Source organism: Lolium rigidum, chromosome 3 (genome assembly GCF_022539505.1).
Source record: "Lolium rigidum isolate FL_2022 chromosome 3, APGP_CSIRO_Lrig_0.1, whole genome shotgun sequence".
NCBI classification, from domain to species: domain Eukaryota; kingdom Viridiplantae; phylum Streptophyta; class Magnoliopsida; order Poales; family Poaceae; genus Lolium; species Lolium rigidum.
In genome coordinates, this window is record NC_061510.1 from 125843297 (window position 1) to 125863832 (window position 20536).

Below are 20536 nucleotides of genomic sequence, written 5' to 3' on the forward strand. Positions count from 1 at the left end.
CCGGCCACCCCATGGGAGGTGGAACTCCCGCCTTGGTGGGAGTCCTAGCTTGGCTAGGTTTCCCCTCCTATGGAAGGTTTTTGGTTCGGGTCTTATTCGAAGACTTGGACACCACCTCTTGGGGTTCCACCTATATAATGAGGGCCAAAGGGGAGGGGGCCGGCCACCTCAAACACCACCAAGGTGGCCGCACCCCTATAGTGGCCGGCGCCCCCCTCTCCAAACCCTAGCCGCCCCGCTCCTCCCACTTCCCGCACGCTTAGCGAAGCTCCGCCCGGACTTCTCCACCACCACCGACACCACGCCGTCGTCTCGTCGGATTCAAGAGGAGCTACTACTTCCGCTGCCCGCTGGAACGGGGAGGTGGACGTCGTCTTCATCAACAACCGAACGTGTGACCGAGTACGGAGGTGCTGCCCGTTCGTGGCGCCGGAACCGATCGTGATCAAGATCTTCTACGCGCTTTTGCAAGCGGCAAGTGAACGTCTACCGCAGCAACAAGAGCCTCATCTTGTAGGCTTTGGAATCTCTTCAAGGGTGAGACTCGATACCCCCTCGTTGCTACCGTCTTCTAGATTGCATCTTGGCTTGGATTGCGTGTTCGCGGTAGGAAAATTTTTGTTTTCTATGCAACGTTATCCTTCAAACCGTCCTTGGGACTGGAACTCACCGGGCGCGACCTCGACGCGCACGACGCAGGGCGAGGAGGTGCAAAGAGTGCCCAGTACAGACATGGTGCACGACACCTTCACTGTGGTGTACACCACAGAGGAAGGCCAAGAGGAGATGGATACCGGTGCAGGCACGGTGGTGTTGTCCCCTTCTCCAGCTCATGGGACACCCACCAGCCTGACCTCGACACCGTCCCCGTCATCCGAGCCATGCACTCCAGCAGCAGAGGGTGGGATCAGGTGGGCAACACCTCCCACACACGACGATGCCTGTCATGCCGACAGTGGCGCACCTCTGCGCTATCGACGTCTCTCCTGCATCCTTGATGAGATTGAGGGGGAGACAGAGCATGAGTCGTCAGAACACCTATTGCTGAGTGCTGAGGAGCCGAACAACATTGATGAGGCTCTCAGTGACACAGCCTGGAAGGCAGCCATGGATGATGAACTGAATTCCATTGATGAGAACAAAACCTGGGAGTATACCTCACTGCCTGCAGGTCAAAAGGCCATTGGATTAAAATGGGTGTACAAGGTTAAGAGAGCTCCTGAAGGAAAGATTGTCAAGCACAAAGAAAGGCTGGTGGCCAAGGGCTATTCACAGCGTCAGGGTGTGGACTTTGAAGAAGTTTTCGCGCCAGTTGCAAGAATGGAGACAGTGAGGCTTCTCCTTGCAATGGCAGCTCACTGTGGATGGGAAGTTCATCACATGGACGTGAAATCTGCATTTCTCAATGGTGATTTGGCAGAGGAAGTCTATGTCTCGCAGCCACCAGGGTATACTGCCATTGGCAAAGAACAACAAGTGCTGAAGTTGAGCAAAGCTCTGTATGGCCTACGGCAGGCCCCAAGAGCTTGGTATGCCAAACTACATGACACTCTTGACAAGCTCGGATTCACCCGTAGCCCACTGGAACATGAAGTATACCGGCGTGGCAGCTCCACCTCATTTCTGCTGGTGGGAGTCTATGTAGATGATCTTATCATCACAGGGACAGAGGCTGCTGCAATTCAGGAATTCAAGTCACAGATGCAAGAGCTCTTTAAAATGAGTGATCTTGGTCTGTTGAGTTATTACCTGGGGATCGAAGTGAGTCAAGCTGGTGGCGAAATTACACTCTGTCAGAGAAGCTATGCAGCCAAGATCCTAGAAGCAGCAGGGATGACCAGTTGCAACAGCTGCAGTACACCAATGGAATGCAGACTGAAGCTGGTTAAGGAGGATGGCAGCAAGGCATTTGATGCCACACTGTACCGTAGTGTCATTGGAAGCCTGAGATACCTGGTGAATACTAGACCTGACATTGCTCATGCTGTGGGAATGGTGAGTCGATTTATGGAGAAGCCAAGCACAAATCATTGGGCAGCTGTCAAACAGATTCTCCGATACATTCAGGGCACCAAGAACTATGGGTGCAGATACAGAGCAGGGCATGCCTCTCCAGTCCTGCTTGGGTATAGCGACAGTGATCACGCAGGGGATTTTGGAGATAGAAAAAGCACCTCAGGTCAAGTATACTTTCTTGGCAACAACCTGGTGACATGGAGCTCACAGAAGCAAAAGAGTGTGGCAACTAGCTCCTGTGAGGCAGAGTACATTGCAGCTTCAAATGCAACATGCCAAGGGATTTGGCTAAGCAGATTGCTGGCAGAGATGGAGGGAACAGAACCTTCCATGTTCAAGCTCCTGATTGACAACAAGTCAGCAATTGCCTTGGCCAAGAACCCTGTTCATCATGATCGGAGTAAGCACATCGATGTCAAGTACCACTCGATCCGCGAGCACATTGAGAAAGGAAGGGTGGAGGTTGCATATGTGAGGACTCACGATCAGCTAGCTGACATTCTAACCAAGGCTCTGGGGCGTGTTCGTTTCATTGAGATGCGCCAGAAACTTGGAGTCTCAGAATTCAGCAAGGAACATTGAGCTTAGGGGGAGAAATGTTAGCCTAATCTAAGCTCATGTCACGTTACTTTAGTTTACTTGTTTTTCCTGTTAATAAGAAGTGTGTGGCAACGTCTAGGTTCCCGCTCGTGCTAGTAGTGGCTGGACTGCTTCGACGCACGTCCTAGTCTTTCTCCTTGTTTTGCTCCCGATCGTGAGCTGCTCTGATTCACGTCGTGGGATGGCGCGACTATAGCGGATCACTTGCACTGCTATCGGGAGGTAGTTAGAGCTCCGTAATCGTTCTAATAAGAGAATAGAGAAGCACGGAAAAGCTGCACGCATTAGCAGCACAAAACCACTTCGTTGTCTCCCTGTTAACCGACGAAACTGTCAAGTGTTTCAGGTTTTACAACTACATTTGGTATCGAGCCCCGTCGGATCTAGGGATGTCGACGTCCGCCGATCGAGCGGCCGCAGCGGAGAAAGCCAAGGGGGCGCAGGTGCCGAGCGCTACCGCGGGCGGGTCCAAGCCGCCGCCGGAGCCGCGCCGCACCTCCGTGTCCCCGACTCCGCGGCGAGGGCGAAGCCTGTTCCGTGGCGGCGGCAACGAGATCGTCGTCAGGGAACGGGTGGTGCGCGAATCCGGCGGCAACCCGCAGTACCCAACCCTCACGCGCACCAACTACGCCGAGTGGGCAATGGTGATGCGGGTGCAAGCTGCAAGCGGCCCACCTATGGGACGTGATTGAGTTTGGCGCGAGAAGAGGAAGGGGATGATCGTGCGGCGCTCGCGGCCCTCCTCCGCGCCGTCCCGCCGAAGCTGGTCTGGACGCTGGCGGTCAAGGACTGCGCCAAGACGGCCTGGGAGACCATCAAAACGATGCGTCTTGGCTCGGAGAGAATCCGGGAGGCAAAGGCCCAAACGCGACGACGCGAATACGAGGAGCTCCGGTTAAAATCCGGGGAGAGCGCTGAGGACTTCGCGCTGCGCCTGACGGCGGTCATCAACGACCTCGAGCTGCTCGGCGACCCGGTCGACGAGTACAAGGCGATCCTAAAGTACCTCCGCGTCACGCCGCGCAGGTACGGGATGATGGCGATGGCGATCGAGCAGACGGTCGATCTGCGCACGCTCACCATCGAGGACCTCACCGGCCGGTTCACAACTACCGAGGAGGGGTACAGGCTCGACGACGAGGTCACCGATGGCGCGGGCAAACTCCTGCTCACGGAAGAGGAGTGGGCCGCGTGCCAGAACGTGCGCACAGGGTGTTCGTCCGGTGGCGAGAGAAAGGGGAAACCTCAGGGCAAACCCAAATCGCCGGGCGGGGATGGCACCAAGTCTGCGCCAGACGGCGGAGGTAGCAGCGGTGGCTCCGGCGAACGCCGTAAAGGCAGCTGCCGGTACTGCGGGAAACCCGGCCCTGGGCCAAGGAATGCCGTAGAGCGCAACGCGACCGCGAGCAGAAGAAGAAGCAGGAGACGGCAAACCTGGTGCAGCCCGGAGATGATCACGCCGGTGGCCTCCTCATGGCGGAGGTCAACGAGATCGTGGCAACACAAGTCGTGTTCCTGAACGAGGAGAAGGTAATTCCAGTTCCCTCTCCTGACGGTGTGTGGTTCTTTGACACCGGTGCAAGCAGCCACATGACCGGCGAGCGGCATATGTTTGCCACGATGGACGTCGCTGTGCAAGGCACAGTAAAGTTCGGAGATGGGTCACTCGTCGCAATCCGCGGCCGTGGCACCGTCGTCTTACGCAGCCAAGCGGAGAGCACCGGGCGCTCTCCAACGTCTTCTATATCCCGAGCCTGAGGAGCAACATCATCTCCGTCGGGCAATTGGACGAGGGTGGCTGCGCAATCGGCATAAAGGACGGCGTCATGATCATCCACGACCCTACAGAGCGCCTGCTCGCCCGTGTCAAACGCACAGGGAGCCACCTGTACACCGACATCCTCACCATCGACGCGCCGACGTGCCTGCTGGCCAAGGGCGACGACCTATCATGGCGCTGGCACGCTCGCATGGGGCATCTGCACTTTCGTGCGCTGCGCACCATGTCGACGAAGCAGCTGGCACGAGGGATGCCAGAGATCGACCGTTGGAGGCATCTATTATAGGTTAGATGACGATCTCCTATTTATGCTTAGGATTGTAATATTTGTCTATATATAGATGCAATAGAAAAGTTCCAGGGGTGGTCAATCTTCTCGCACCAACCAGTCTAAGTGAGTGACTAATCGTCTGTCATATGTGCAGCTTATAGTGTGACACGACCTACATGGTGACGCGGCTTCAACCATTACCACTCACTTCTTCGTTGTGCTCGTCAGAGCTGACGCTTGAGCTAAAGTTTTCTTTGTGTCTTCCCTATCAGGCCCCACGTACTACTGCACTCCCGTTTACCAGTCTGCACGAGGACAGTAGTGCTTCAGGCTTACAAAATGAATATTTCGCACCTTCTGAACTCCTGATCACTGCTGGTCGATCGCAATGGCAGCCTCATTTCCAATCAGGTACTGTCCGTGATCTCAGATCATATGATATGGCTGCCTGTAGTAAATCTGAGATATTGGATCTTTTCTCCTCTGTGATCGCTCGCTCACGAAATTGCTCTCTACAATTAAATGTAGCTTCGCGGAGGAAGCTCTCCCGCCCACCTTGACACCCGCCTCAGAGCAGCCACCTCTCCACGATGGCACAACCAGGTGTTACTTACTACTACTTGATTTGCTCTGTGATACATGTCCATCTTCATGTTTGTTTCTTTTGCTGCATGCGTGCGGCTAGAATTACTTTGCTCACATGCGTGCGGCTAGAATTGCAGACTCTACATGTCGTATACTTGCCCGTATGCGCAACGAGCGTGGATCGCCAGGAACTGCAAGGTACCTACGTACGGAGCTGATCTTCTGATCATACTCTTTTCACCAACACTGCAACACATGGTGAGCTGTTCTTCGTTGGTTATGCTCGCTTATGTTGTGCGTTTCTGTCTCGATTTGTTTGTGGCATCAGGGTTTACAGGGGAAGATCGTGTTAGTGCCGATTGATATGGCGGATAGGCCTGAGTGGTACAAGACTGTTAACCCAAAGAATCAGGTGCGGATACACAAAAATACGTATATGGTTCCCTATTTAAATTGTTAATGTTAAACTATGTGGGCAAATTACCATAATATTTGTATCCTTATTGAGTGATAGTAAGATTTTTTTCCTGTCAAGGTACCCTGCCTAGAACACAACAACAAAGTGATAGGAGAGAGTTTGGATTTGATCAAGTACATGGACAGCAACTTCGAAGGCCCCAAATTGTTTCCTGATGTGAGTTTATTAATTATAACAATTTTTTCCTCAAAGGCTGAAGTTGGCATGCACCTTCTTTTCTTTTCTTTTCTTTTCTTTTCTTTTCTTTTCTTTTCTTTTCTTTTCTTTTCTTTTCTTTTCTTTTCTGAAAAAGATGGATGACCTTAATTAGGATTCCGAGAAGCAAAGGCTTGCGGAGGAACTACTGGCTTATTCAGACACCTTCAATCAGGCGATGCTTGCCTCGCTGACCTCCAAAGGCGGTGTGACGGATGAAGCTGGCAAGAACTAATAACGTTCACTAAATTCAGTTGTAAATTCAATGTATGTGTATGCTGACCACTCACTTGTGAAGCATATGTTTTTCCCTGGTCAACAGTTGCTGCTGTGGACAAGATAGAGGATTTCCTTTCAAAATTTGATGATGGGCCCTTCTTCCTTGGCCAGTTCAGTCTTGTAAACCTCGCCGAGATCATTCAGTTCCCTAATGTAAACTGTTAATTTTCAGCCATTCAAATAATTTTTGACGTTTGATATTGGAATTGCATGGACTAGGTGGACATCGCATATGCACCATTTGTAGATGGATTCCAGGTGTTCTTCGCCGGCATACAGAACTACGATACCACTGCAGGAAGGCCTAACATACAGAGATTCATCGAGGTAGCAAATAAACCGAACATCTTCCTCCCTTCCGGTACATATTTCTAGTGATTTACTACTGACACAGGGAAAACATGTGACAGGAAATGGACAGCATTGCCGCCTATTCGAAGACCAAGCAGGACCCTCAAGAACTGCTTGCTCTCACAAGGAACAAGCTCGGGGTAAGGCATTCTAGCCGTGATTCGCTGGACTAACCAAGCAGCAGTGACATCGACAGTGCACTTGCAGTTACAATTTGTAAACTCAACTTGTGTACTCACTGAGATGGAGTTGTCATGCTTTTTTACCTGCAGATATAAGGATTTCCACTTGGATCTGGACAGACTGATGGCTGATGAAGGATGTAAAATACTACAACCAGCATCACCGCTCCGAGCGCAATAATTAATACTCCCTCCGTTCCAAAATGTAAGGCGTCTAAGGACTGGTCAAAAATCAAACTTTACTAACTTTGACCAAATATTTAGAAAAATATATATACATCTACAATATCAAATGGACATATTGAGAAAATATATTTTATGGTGAATCTATTTATGTTGATTCAGTACTGTAAATGTTTATATTTTTGTGTATAAACTTGGTCAAATTTAATAAAAATGTTAACTTTTGACTACTCCTTAGACGCATTACATTTTAGGACGGAGGGAGTAATAGATTTCTCGATCTCAACAAAATAAAAACAGTAATAGGTTTCTTAAGCCACCATGTAAAAAGTAGTAGTGCTAGTACTACTGTTTTGTACACTGGTTAGTTTGTAACGAAGTGTATTTGTGTCCATAAGCAACCAATAGTTGCTTGGACCCAAGCTGTCGAAATAAACAACAAAGCGTGCTTGGGAAATAAGCTCACTTTGTTTTGGAGTGGACACTACCGGCGGTACGGGTTGTATCGCACGGTACCATCCCTGTAATCCTTCTCACATCTGTAAGCTCCAGCGTCCCCTATATGGATTGAAGCAGTCTCCTAGAGCTTATGCTCATTTGAGTGCTCGTCTCCTTTAGCTCGGTTTCATTTCCTCTAAAACTGACACATCCCTCTTCATTTTTTATCACGATGGTATACAAGTTTTCATATTAGTTTATGTTGACGACATAGTCATTGCTGGCTCCACTCCAGCAGCTGTGGAGGGCTTGGTGTGCTCTCTCTACCACTTTTCCTATCACGCCGAGCTGGCGCCCATATCTGGGCCGAGCTGGCGCCGCCAGCCGCACCACCTACCATCTTACCTGTGGTTTCCACGCCACCAGGTTGAATCGCCGCCATCGAAAAGCCACTCCCCCCCCCCCTCCGCGCGATGGGGAAAGGCACCGCACGCACAATGCCCGGTGTCTCACACCGACGGTGGCGGCTGGCGAGAGCTGGAGGGAGGGTCACTAGGGTTTCACCCGTCGCTCGCAGGGGGCGAGCGAATCAGTCCGGATCAAGTGGCCCGCTGGGGCTAAGGGCCTAATCGGACGACACCATCTGCGTTGAGATCTCCTAAAGTACGCGGGACTCAAATTTGAAAGAGAGTCTAACTTCATATGACCGAGTCAATGCACATGCTTAGGGCTTTGCAGATTTCCAAAGAAGAGCTGCCTCTGTGTGTTGCGATGGCAGACTAAATATCACTACAGATCACATGTAAAAATTTAGGGAGGGTAAAAACTGATAATTTTGATACTAAATTGGTAATATGGATGAAAAATGTTAAATGGGGGTAGTTATTGTAAGAATTGTCATAGTAGAGGTAAAAATAGGAATTCACTCTTTTAGTTACTTCACGTTTTGAGTTTAGTTAATATCAAACTTTAAACAACAAATATTTTAAAAAAAATATCAACAACTACAATATCAGATCTATGGTATTAAAATCATCATAAAGTATATTTTTATATTATACAATTTGGTATTATGGATGTTGATATTTTTTCTATATTCATGATCAAACTTTACAAACTTTTACTTTGATTTAACCTGTAACACAAAGTAAATAAAAAAGAAGGGAGTACACCAGGGTCTTGTGCAATCACTAACAGACCGGGACCAGCCAACGGTAACATACACCGATGACGGCATTCAGAGGCACCCACCGATACCAGTGCCCGAGGGTCCACTTGACCTATTTGGCATGCGCATTGCTAGCTAGACGTGACCTTTTACTAACTTCATGTTTTTTTTCTAAAAGGAGAACATAGCCTGGTCTCTGCATCAATCGATCCACATAACCTTTTATTGTATAGTTTCAGATGTTCAGGAGATTTAAAGAGGACAGTTCATGGGCCACACAGGGTTACATGAAAATCAACCATCAAAATAATAAAAGCACAAGTAAACTATGCATCTTGTAATCTTCTTGCATGCCGCCAGCCACCTGGTTATAAATAGCCGCAACCGTCTACAGGTGGGTGCACCCAGAAACCGTATGCATTTATTGTGTCTTTGGAATAATGATAACCCATTTGTAGATCATGCAGGTAACCATATAAAAACTTAGGAGTTCCACCTTTGCTAAAGATAATAGTTCTGCAAAGACCAAATTAAAGCACACGTCATGTCCCGAATTTGTGCCTTCATTTTTTTCTACTCCATTTAGCCAATTTTTGAACATATTTGTGACATTGGTTGGTGGGGAGATGCTAAAGGTGAAATGCACCAGTGTCCAAATCGGGCGGCAAAAGGGAAACTAAAATATAAGCGATTAATAGACACCTCAAAGTCAAAAAGAGCACATTTTTAACACCCATTTCAACTGTGTTTTGCAAGATTATCTTTTGTTAGGATTATTTGTCTATGTAAGAACCACATAACCGGTACCTTCAGCTTTCAAATATACTTTCGTAAAAAAATACATGATCATTTCAAGAAATCTGCTATAAACATTTTATCCTGAACATGCTAGATGTAGTCAATTTCCATACAAATGTCTTCTTCATCAGATAAATGTATGAACATGAGGCACTGTACTAAATGTAATCAAAGCTTCCCATTTATTCCCTGATAAGCTCCTTCAAAATTTAATATTCAAAGGAGTTTCGGACAGCATGCGCGTCTAGGACCAAAATGTTTTTTCGACGCACAACATTATAAAGCGATGGGTATTGCTGAGCTAAAGGTACTACTTCCCCAGCTAAGTCGAGTGTTTTATTTTTATGTGGATCACGGGATAGCAATTCAGAATAGGTAGAAAAATCCAGTGTCCAAATCTGCCTACACATATATAGTTCACTGTTGTGCTGGTGCTTATGTTATGAATTGTGAATGTTTGTGAATGCCTGCGCAACCTGTCCATTGGCCCCTGGTGATATCGGAGATATGCTCCAATTCAGTGAATGTAAGCCTCGACTGGGACTAATTAGTTCATAAAAGGATTAATCGAGGGATATTGGGAGTTGGATAATTCAGTGAAGATGACGGTCATTGACTTTTTGGCTGGAGGATATAGCCTCATGGCGTGCATCACACGGAAGTAGGTCGCAATCTAAAACACGATCTAGCCGGCTGCTGAATTATCCTAGTCCTAGTCTTAATGTACATGCGGTTTTCTTTATTTTTTTAGCTGTGTGCATCTGTAATGATATTAATATATACTCCTTATAAAAAATATATATCTACATCAGCACTCTGTCGTTTACATGGAAGACGATAGGAAAGAGATGGTTCCACGTACGACTAGACTCTGTCATACACACTGAGAAAAGGAAGCGCAGACCTCTGCACCTGGGTTGCAGAAAAGAAACAGCCAAACAGTAAAATGAGGACATTTTTTTTCAATTATAAGATATGAAAAAGTTAAAAATAGTAAACGTATAGGACTGAGTTGCTATGTCTAGTTGAATCCTTCGGGAAGAGGATTTTTCTTATTGTGGTGATTTTTTTTATAAGGTCTAACCTAATGCATTTTTCCTATGATATTTTTACACTAGAGTATATGTTTTCTAACCGACGACGACACCATTTTTTTCATTAGAGCACCAAATGTATGATGACAACAAATCAGTCACTAGGATCTAACGAAGAAGATCCATATTTAATCGGCAACCACCCTAATGTCATCATGTAGGACCGTAGGAGATGTTTCCGCGAACGAGGTTCAGTGAGGCATGGCATGGCATTACAGTCACGATGCAACTATACTAACTTCGATCTTTATATATACTCCGCACAAGACATGGCAATATGGCATGGCATTACAGTCACGATGCACTGATCATCACGTCCACTACGCCGCCATGGAGCAACCTGCGTACTACCTCTGCCTCTTATCGGCTCTCATCCTCCCTCTCCTGCTCCTGAAGCTGTTCAGGAAGCGCGGCGGCAGCGATGGCCTGCGTCTGCCGCCCGGGCCATGGCGGCTTCCGGTCATCGGCAGCCTGCACCACCTGGCCAGCAGCCCGCTCGTGCACCGCGTCATGGCCGACCTCGCGCGCCGGCTGGACGCGCCGCTCATGTACCTCCAGCTCGGCGAGATCCCCGTGGTGGTGGCCACGTCCCCGGAGGCCGCCCGCGAGATCATGCGGACGCACGACACCGTCTTTGCCACTCGGCCCTGGAGCGCCACCGTCAAGATCATGGCCGCCGAGGGGCAGGGCCTCATCTTCGGCCGCTACGGCCCGCTCTGGCGTCAGCTCCGCAAGATCTGCATCCTGGAGCTACTCAGCGCGCGCCGCGTGCAGTCTTTCCGCCACATCAGGGAGGAGGAGGTGGGCCGCCTCGTGGCCGCCGTCGCGGCTTCGTCGTCGTCCGGCGAGACCGTGAACATCAGCGAGCGCATCTCCGTGCTCATCACCGACTCGACCATGCGGGCCATGATCGGGGACAGGTTCAAGAGAACGGAGGAGTTCATGCAGACGCTCGAGGTGTCGGTCAAGCTCGTCTCCGGGTTCAACGTCGGTGATCTGTTCCCGTCGTCGCGGCTCGCGAGCTTCATCAGCGGCACGGCGAGGTTGGCCGAGCAGAACCATCGCAAAAGCTTCGAACTCATGGACTACGCCATCAAGCAGCACGAGGAGAGGAGGGACGGCGCCGCGGTCCAAGGAGAGGACCTCGTGGACGTGCTCCTAAGGATACAGAAGGAGGGTGGCCTCGAGGTGCCTCTTACCATGGGAGTTATCAAAGCTGTTATACTTGTAAGTACGTTAGCTTTGTTTTTCTTCTACTTTTCTTCTCTGTTTCAGAATATACTTCTCTCATCTCAAAAAAGAATATACTTCTCCTCCGCGATGCGAATTTTGGATGTACCATGGGAGTATATATGTTTCATGATAGATTAGTAGTATTACCAATTTGTTGTTGTCAATCTTGAATTTCTTCTAAATATATGTCGTCAAACAAACAAAAAAGTTTGGCAAACATAGATCCAAGAAGGACAAGTATCTTGAAACAATATGCAGTACTCTAGTTAGCAGGACACAACTGTTTTTTTTTTTTTTTTTTGCGATGAACTGTCTTTTATTTTGCTTGTTCTTTACTTCTGTTCACTTTGAACCCATGAACAGCTATATGGTGTGTTCCCTATTATTCTAGGATTGACCACTAAGGGTGACAATTCCTTTAGTGTAAAGAGCAAGCACCAGTTCCTGAGTGTAAAACGGCATATTGCAGGATCTATTTAACGCCGGGAGTGAGACATCAGCGACCACGCTCCAATGGGCTATGTCGGAGCTCATGAGGTACCCAAGTGTGATGAAGAAAGCGCAAGCCGAAGTACGCACCAATCTCCAAGGAAAGCCTAAGGTAACCGAGGATGACTTGGCCAATTTTAAGTACCTTAAACTCGTCATCAAGGAGACAATGAGGCTGCATCCGGCCGGCCCATTGCTTCTCCCAAGGGAGGCCATGGAGACTTGCAAAATCCTTGGGTACGATGTACCCAAGGGGACCACGGTGTTGGTTAATGCATGGGCGATCTGCAGAGACCCTAAACACTGGAAAGACCCCGAAGAGTTTAAGCCAGAGAGGTTTGAGTCTGGCATGGTGGACTTCAAAGGAACAAACTTTGAGTACATACCGTTCGGGTCAGGGCGGAGGATATGCCCTGGAATGGCATTTGCAGAAGCCAGCATGGAGATCGTGCTTGCATCACTTCTCTACCACTTCGACTGGGAGCTTCCAGGGGGGCAAACGCCGGATGAGCTCGACATGTCAGAAAAGATGGGCCTCACCGTCCGGCGGAAGAACGACCTATACCTACATGCTAGGGTTTGTGTGCCCTTGGTTTGATTTGCACTTGTACGTGTTTATTCATATGTGATCATGAATTTTCATGTACCATTAATTGCTCTTCATGTGCATTTCTTGAATGCGATCACAATAAAGACATACTTATTATATCATTAGAAATACCAACACCAGGTAAGTATCGAGTTATGTGTGTTACCGTTCAGGTGCTACCACTAGAGGAAGGGTATCATCCATGGGCGCTTAACCCCTTGCACTACTAGGTCAACTGGGAGATTTCCCTTGGCCATCCCCAGATTTGACGAACAATTATCATGTGGTTCTATTCTGATGATTTTGTTTCTAGGTTGACATTGCATGTGTCATTCATCGAAAAGCTTCAAATAGCCTTGTCTGGTATGAAGAACTACGATATCACCAAGGGAAGAGCAGACCTTCAAGTCTCTCCCGCAGTCCACGTCGCCCTTGCGAGGGCGGCCCTAGGGGAGACCCAAGCCCTAGCCTCTGACACCCCTCCTTTCTTCCTCTTCCCTTCGCGCTGTCGCCGGAGGACGCTGCCGGGCGAAGCCGCGATGCGGCCGACGGCGGCGGTGGGGCTCCTCATACTGCTCCCCCCGGCGTCCCGCATTTCATTTTGGTTGGCATTGGTTTTTTATGGTATCACTGGTCCACCTTGCCCCTTATTGTCGGCATGTTGTGCACGGGGGAGCATGGGGTGGTGTCAAAGTTTGGATCTAGCTTGGGGTTGGTGTCGACCATGGCGCGAGATCTCATGGTGGCTGCCAGCGACGCCCCCTCCCTCTCCTCTCGACTTCCTCTCGCGAGGGAGCCAGTCTGAGGCATGCTTGGGATCTGGCGGGGAAAGTATGGGTACCCCCCCCCCCTTCAACCAGATCTAACAAGCGTTGGGGTGGTGCATTTCGATCTCGCTCTCTCTTAGGATGGCTGGCCACCATTGCCTTGTGGGGTTTTTGAACTACAAGTTCTACAAGGAAGCCCGAGGATTCAGCTAAACACCGATGGCTCGACCTGAACCTTCAAACGCCGAGATCCGGCTAGAAATATAAAGACATCATTGCGCTGCTTGTTTCTTTTCTTAGGCTTTAGCTATTCACCACATGTGTTTGTATTTCTAGCTGGTATTCCAAGTTTTTTTTTTTATGTTGTTGCTGCCATTGTAATTTTGGCCGGTTGATGTCTTTGTTAATTCAAAGTCAGGCTCTTTGAACCTTCTCCTTAAAAAAAATATCCTTCCGTATTCATTGAGATAATTCAGGATGACAGCTAGTAGATGAGATAATAGTATATGTTCACATGTCTGGAGGGCTTGTTCTGCCAAGGTTGAATTGTCTAGGGGTGTTCATCAATGGGTACTTTAAATGTCGGCAGGTAGGAGCACCAATTAGCTTATCATCATAACGTCACACATGACCTCCCGTTTGTCTAGTTTTATATAAAAAAAATTGTTGGTCAACACCCGTAATGCACTGTAAATCTGTAATGGAACTCAATTTCATGGAAATTCTTATTTGAGTAGAAAGTTCAACTCCAAGTCGGTATGTTACAGGAAGTTAACAAGGTCAATGCATATACAGAAACCAAACAGGACGCACAGCTCGTGCTTGATCAAATCAAGGAGAAGTTTGGCGCATGATACTTTCTTACTTTTAGCCTTTGTTCACGTTATCTTCCAAAATCCCACAACCTCAACCACAATTTCTTTTTGAATGTTCCCAACCACACTTACACACCAAATTTCGATCTCAGATTGCTTGAAGATGTGACCAATGATACGCACCATGCCATGACATGAACCACTGCAGCATAACAGATGAAGACTCGGAGCATGATTGTTTGTTACATGCCATATTTTGAATAAGAGATGCATATTGGCCTTAGAATAATTGTACTACCATACTGTAAACTTTCCTTGTCACCTTATTTTTTCAAATTTTGTGATCCGCAATTGCACTTTTCTGTAGTTTGAACTACTACTACCAACCAAACTCAGTGTCCAGCCCAGTGTCAAGCGTTGTGGCTCACGGGCATGTTTCTCTACAAGAACTACACGATGCTGAACAATCGTCTCTTGCATACTTGCGGCTGTCGTGACTTGTGACACGATCCATGGGGGTGACATGGCTACAGAGATTACCATTCGCTTCTTCTTTGATGTAATCATCAGAGCTGACGCTTGTGTTGTCATAAACATCCTTCTTAATAACGGATTAAGGATGTACAGTAAATCAATATGACCAGCCAGCCATCCTGCCTCGGTGCCTCCTCCAAGCGGAGTAGTAAAGTTTTTCTTGGAAGCAACTGTGCCGGAAGTGGTACGGTTTTGTACACTGATTAGCTGGTGATAAGTTTTTGTGTCGAAATAAACAACAAATTGTTTGGAGTGAAACTGTTGAACCAAGCTGCTTGTACTGTGAATAGAAATACTAGCATGAAAATACTAGGGAAAAAACAGTGCAACTAAACGGAGCACACCCAAAAAAATAAACATAAATCAGGACGTCTGGTTGCAGGACCATATAAAACAGTACATGTTTACCACTATGAATGGAAATGCTAGGAATATTGATTGGGAAGCACACTTAAACATCAATTTCCACTTTCTGATTGCTTGAAGATGCGACAAAGGATAAGCACCATGTCATGACATGCCAGGAAACAACTGCAGCATAACAGATGAAGACCCGGGAATGTGATTTGAGGATTCTTTCCATCGAGCGGGCATGCGGACTGGTTTAACAATTCCGACTAGTTCCCTATAAGAAAACAATGGCAACTCGTGATTTGTCTCAATATCTTAACATCGAGAAAACTGTCGGAGCTAAACAGACCAACTGATTAATTAAAAGTACTACTACATGCAAACAGCATTGCCCCTTAGATGAACTGCGGCCTCCTCAGCTTAGACATCCAAATGTAAAATGTACAGTAAATAAAAAGAACATCTGAATGATACAAATGTATGAACAGTCTAGTACACCCTGCAAAATATATATAAGGTAGTGCGCTAAACACTGCGATTGATAAAGCCTGATCAACCAGACTCTCATGTAAACAAAAGGGTGCAACTGATATTGATATGAGATAAGAGAACTGCAAAACGACCACAAGTGTAGACCAACAAACTGGTGAGTTGGTCTTTTGGAACATGCTCAAGTGTTCTTGGAGAAGCAGCAGTATGCGTTAAGTTTCAGGCACGCTTGGTTCTCAGCTAATGTTGAGACGACTACATTAGGCGAAGCGAGGGCCCTTCATACATATTTCTGGCCTGGAAAAACTTTGAAGCATCTGGAAGAACTCCTTGGCTTTTCTTTTGGGGACTGAGTCATGGAATGCTATTGTCATATTTTCTAGCGCTGTTGCCCAATCGAATAACCGTTTGATAAGAGCAGCTTCATGTTCAGTTCCATTCAGTTTATGGATTGTTACTTCTTGGAGGCAATTCAGCGCGAGTTCCTGGGTCTTCCAATTTGGGAGCTGATCGCAGACACAATCTGATGGGCATGCACTTTGTGCCTGAAACAAGGTGCATATCAGATAAATAAGATCAGCCAATAAGATTTAATGCCATGAAATAAGAACGATTGAACTAGTGGCAGGATATATAACATGTTTTTAACAAATTTACAAAACAACAATAAATGAAAAAAAAGTTTGAAGCCAACCTATTGCAGAGAATATGATTGTTCGAAGTCGGACAACAAACACATTAATACTTACACAGTCAGGTAGTATTGCGCAATCGATTAAGCATAGTGAACAAGATCTTAAATTATCCTTAGGCCATTGCCATTGTCTTATGCAATCTTTAAAAACAAATGCCAAAAGAATAATAGTACTACATTAATATTATCTCCTAAATCCTAGTATTTTTATGAAGATTGAGCCGGCCATTCAATGACTCAAGTCAAATTCATCTAACTGCCATATATTTTTAATAGGAGCTGCCAACACAGCAGGATCCTGTCGGGATGGTTCCTCCTCTAACTCACTGTCAGCCGCTTTCTCTTCCGTGACTTCCTCTGGCAGCCGCTGTCTCTTCACCATTCCTGTATCACCACCCCTGCCCCGATCCATGATGGCTGCCGGCAGCCGAGTTGTCTTGCAATGCCACCATTTCCTACTCTGCCTCCCCGTTCCACAACCGAACAATCAAAGCAACATGCCGCCCTCTCGAGAAAGAGGTCACCTGAGGACGATCTTGAAGAAGAGAAGACAAAATGAAGGAGGTATTCCGTTTCATTGTCGGAAAAAAATCCACATGCATTGCCTGATGATTTTGCGCATTTTCAGCAGACTAACCATATTTAAAGAATGAAACATTTTACCAAGTTCTCAACACCTAGAGTAACATACATTGTCATTGCCAGATACATAAGCTGTTTTTTTTCCATGCATATAATCTGCAGCAATGTATCCAGTATCAAGCTAACGCCTAGTGTATGGCTACTAAGCAGGTCAAGCGTAGGTGTGCCAAGAAATATGAATGCATAGAAGCTATCGGACAAATAGGGAAAGGATAATGTTACCTCGGTGTGGCTAATTACATCCATAAGTGTAAATCGCAGCCTTTTTACACCAGTACACATCCGGAGAACATGAAACACACTTGCTCCAAAGGAATGTCCTTTTGGCTTTATCTCCAGGGCCAAGCCTTCAATGTCCGGGAACCTTGTAATGTCTTCCATCAAGTACTGTTTGTTGGTAATGTCCTGGTGTAGAGTCATGCAAAGACACAATAATGGATTATTATTTATTTCTGATGGTTCGTAATTTCATATGGTTTAGATCCATGGGAAGTCACAAAAGGATAACTAATCAAAAATGGAAAGCGACGAGGATCTTGTTTAGAAATTCAATAACACATAACAAATGGTTCCTTTATGCTAGCAAATCAGAGCTCATGTGCCCCCTTGAGTAATGTATAAACTAGTGCTGCGAGTGTAGCGGTTTGTCACATCAACTTAAGTCAGCTAACTACTCAAAGGCAAAAAAAGGTAACCCCATAACATAGGTTTAAAAAGCTACAGTACTATGAAGGACAAATGACTGGGTGCGCTAAACCATGTTTCAGTGACTTGAGCTAAGAAAACAAAGTGAGAATTTCGTTGTATGCATACAGCACATTCCTTAATTTGGATTCCAAGTTTACGCAGTAATGGCATAACTCACATAAATATTAACTCACCAGCGGATAGACAAGGATGAATGTGAGATACAGGATGCTCTCAAAGCGCCGCATTAGGCCCAAACACCACTCATTTGATAATCTCCGGGAATCTTGTCCATATACAAGAAAAGGGTATGTGTCCAGCCACTTGAGATTTCTGATGTTGCCAAACTGGGTTGAGCTTGGTTCATAGGCATCGGTCCAATAGAGGCACATGAGCTGAGGGGCACAGATGTTTGCAACCGGCTCACTGTAAGTCGAACCATGAGCAAAGCAGTAGGTCACATTTAACACTTGGAGCGCCGGCGCAAGGACGGTGAGCTGCTGCATGTCATGCACTTTTATCAGACCAATTTGCAAGAGAGACTCGGAGCGAATGGTGATGTTGCCCAGACCAAGGGCGCCGTCTCCCTTGAGATGTTTTAGCTCGATTTCCAGGAGAGAATCTGAGCGGATCGCAAAGTTGGCAAGACCCGAGGCACCATGGACGGCGAGTTTCCGTAAGGCCGGGCAGCGCGGCGAGGAGACGGCATCACCGAGCATGCACGGACCACGCAGATCGACGCCAGACAGGAAGAGATCGGTGAGCCCGGCGAATACGCCGGCAGGCGGCATGGCGAGGGCGAGATTCCCTAGGTCGAGGCGGATCGCGGTGGCGTTCTCGAAGCAGGGTAGCTCAAGGGGGGCTCCTTGCGCGGCCTCGTCCTCCGTTTCGCTATGCCCCGCCGCCTTGATGATTCGTAGGTCGCCGGAGAGGCGGGGCGCGGCGATGTGGAGCCAGGCTGCCAGGGACTCGCGGGTGGGGTGGATGACCTTGACTTCGAGGCGGCGGAGGGCCAGCAATTCATTGGACTCGATGGCGGCGCGGATGCCGTTGGGACGCGTGGCGGGGTGGAAGAAGAGCTCCGGGAGCTGCGCCCAGAGGCGGCGCCAGTGGCGGGAGAGGCCGCTGGTCTGGGCGGCGGCGGCGGCGTCGCGGAGCTTGAGAAGGATGTCGATGAGAATGTCGACGGGAAGCGCGCTGAGGCGGTCCTCGGGTGGCGCGGCGATCTCCCCGTCGCTGTGCTCCATGGATTCGGAGATGGATTTGGTCACGCCGGCGAGTTGGGAATGGTCGGCGTACTGTAGTCGATTTCGCACACAGATGCTGAGGAGCGGATGGGAAAAGGTTGGCCAGAGCGGGCCTAGCTGCGAGTTTGCCGAGATTGTGGGCTGGCCCGTTTATTAGATGTGTATGGACATTTATTGGATGAACTTCTCCAACAGCTTTCCTCAAAGCCGCCTCCAAAAGTATTTGGACGGGTCGGATAAAATTTCGTTTCAGTCGCGTGCCTCAAAGCCTCCTTTCGTTCGGCGCGGTTAAATACGGTGTCTGGTGCTCTGAGTCCGTCCCGGTCCACACGGGACGCTCCGAGCACGCCGGACACAACTAAAAGCGAGGCGGGGTCCCACCTGTCGGCGACCACCTCCATAACAGTTGGTTCGCGCCTTTTATTTCTCTTCGCGCCTTCCGGCCGTTTGGACGGCAGATCTCTTCTGAGTCGGGCACCGCCGTGGTGGGTAGCTCTCTCGCCGGCCTTTTCGCCACCACCGCTTCGCCAGCGCATCCCAAAACGCGGAGTCAAATCCGCCCCACCTCCGCGCACATAATGTGTATGACGCCTTGTCGGGTAGGCGTGATAGGTCGCTGTTCGTTGCCTCATCTACCGCGGCTGAATTTTAACAATTAATTTTGCTTCAGACATGGATAGCGATGACGAGATGCTTTTCCGACTGCTGGAGGACGAGCAAGCCTTCGACGACGACATTTGGGAACATTTACTGATCATCGCGTCCCTCCAGAATATGCTTGACGCCGAGGCGGAGAAGCGGAAGAGGCTGCGCCGCGGAGAATCAAGGCGGGAAGAAAGAAGTCGAAGCCCCGGCAGAGGATGGAGGGGCATACCATGTTGCACAACGACTACTTCGCAGATGACGCAACACATGCCGACAATTTTCGGCGCCGGTATAGGATGAGCAAGGGTTGTTCATGAATATCCTCCACGGCGTTCGAGAGTTCGACCCCTACTTCAAGCTGAAGCACAACGTTGTAGGCGTTGTCAGGTTCTCGTTGATTCAGAAGTGCACCGCCGCCATGAGGATGCTTGCATACATAGCATCTACCGATACACAGGACGACTACCTTCGCATGAGTGAGTCTACTGCCATTGAGTACATGTACAAATTTTACCGAGCTGTGGTGGAAAAGTTCGGCAAATACTACTTGAGAGGGCCAACTGAAAAAGAGACTGCAAGGATCATGGCACAAAATGCTGCAAGAGAATTCCCTGGAATGCTTGAAAGCATCGATTGCATGCACTGGTCATGGAAGAACTGCATGTTTGCTTGGCAAGGTATATACAAAGGGCGTCATGGATATTGCAGTGTGGTGCTTGAAGCTGTGGCAGATTATGACCTGTGGATTTGGCATTCTTTCTTTGGCATGACGGGATCACACAATGACATCAACGTGTTGCAGTGGTCTCCGGTGTTCAGCAAACTAGTGGAAGGTTGTGCTCCACCATGCAACTATGAGATCAATGGCCACCAATATACTCAAACGCTATTATCTAGCCGATGGTATATATTCAAAATGAGGCACTTTTGTCAAAA

General features: G+C 48.1%; 3 protein-coding genes across 4 annotated transcripts; 2 read left to right on the forward strand and 1 right to left on the reverse strand.

Moving 5' to 3' along the window:
• The first annotated feature begins 4980 nt into the window (after positions 1-4980).
• LOC124702287 (protein IN2-1 homolog B-like) lies at positions 4981-6984 on the forward strand. The gene is made up of 10 exons (XM_047234410.1): positions 4981-5078; positions 5196-5270; positions 5390-5450; positions 5581-5664; positions 5788-5886; positions 6041-6149; positions 6248-6324; positions 6424-6531; positions 6615-6695; positions 6828-6984. The coding sequence occupies exons 1-10, from the start codon at positions 5056-5058 to the stop codon at positions 6831-6833; spliced, it is 723 nt and encodes a 240-aa protein (XP_047090366.1). The 5' UTR covers positions 4981-5055; the 3' UTR covers positions 6834-6984.
• A 3741-nt stretch (positions 6985-10725) lies between these two features.
• On the forward strand, positions 10726-12851 carry LOC124702286 (zealexin A1 synthase-like). Its single transcript, XM_047234409.1, has 2 exons — positions 10726-11645; positions 12121-12851. Exons 1-2 carry the CDS (start codon positions 10749-10751, stop codon positions 12736-12738), a joined length of 1515 nt encoding a protein of 504 aa, XP_047090365.1. The 5' UTR covers positions 10726-10748; the 3' UTR covers positions 12739-12851.
• A 2760-nt stretch (positions 12852-15611) lies between these two features.
• On the reverse strand, positions 15612-18434 carry LOC124698185. Of its 2 annotated transcripts, none has more exons than XM_047230701.1 (3): positions 17903-18434; positions 17244-17426; positions 15612-16230 (listed from the first exon to the last, which is right to left on the reverse strand). In XM_047230701.1, the coding sequence occupies exons 1-3, from the start codon at positions 18425-18427 to the stop codon at positions 15946-15948; spliced, it is 993 nt and encodes a 330-aa protein (XP_047086657.1). In that variant the 5' UTR covers positions 18428-18434; the 3' UTR covers positions 15612-15945. The 2 variants fall into 2 exon arrangements, with proteins under 2 accessions (XP_047086657.1, XP_047086658.1); XM_047230702.1 differs by lacking the exon at positions 15612-16230 and adding an exon at positions 16819-16914.
• Positions 18435-20536: the final 2102 nt, after the last annotated feature.

Coding starts and splice junctions, on each gene's coding strand:
- LOC124702286 (XM_047234409.1), top strand. CDS start 10,749: ATGGAGCAACCTGCGTACTACCTCTGCCTCTTATCGGCTCTCATCCTC. Junction 11,646..12,120: donor TTATCAAAGCTGTTATACTT/GTAAGTACGTTA, acceptor GGCATATTGCAG/GATCTATTTAACGCCGGGAG.
- LOC124698185 (XM_047230701.1), bottom strand. CDS start 18,427: ATGCTCGGTGATGCCGTCTCCTCGCCGCGCTGCCCGGCCTTACGGAAA. Junction 17,427..17,902: donor TCATCCTTGTCTATCCGCTG/GTGAGTTAATAT, acceptor ACTCTACACCAG/GACATTACCAACAAACAGTA. Junction 16,231..17,243: donor ATGTAATTAGCCACACCGAG/GTAACATTATCC, acceptor ACCTTGTTTCAG/GCACAAAGTGCATGCCCATC.
- LOC124702287 (XM_047234410.1), top strand. CDS start 5,056: ATGGCAGCCTCATTTCCAATCAG. Junction 5,665..5,787: donor CTGTTAACCCAAAGAATCAG/GTGCGGATACAC, acceptor TTTCCTGTCAAG/GTACCCTGCCTAGAACACAA. Junction 6,532..6,614: donor ACATACAGAGATTCATCGAG/GTAGCAAATAAA, acceptor AACATGTGACAG/GAAATGGACAGCATTGCCGC.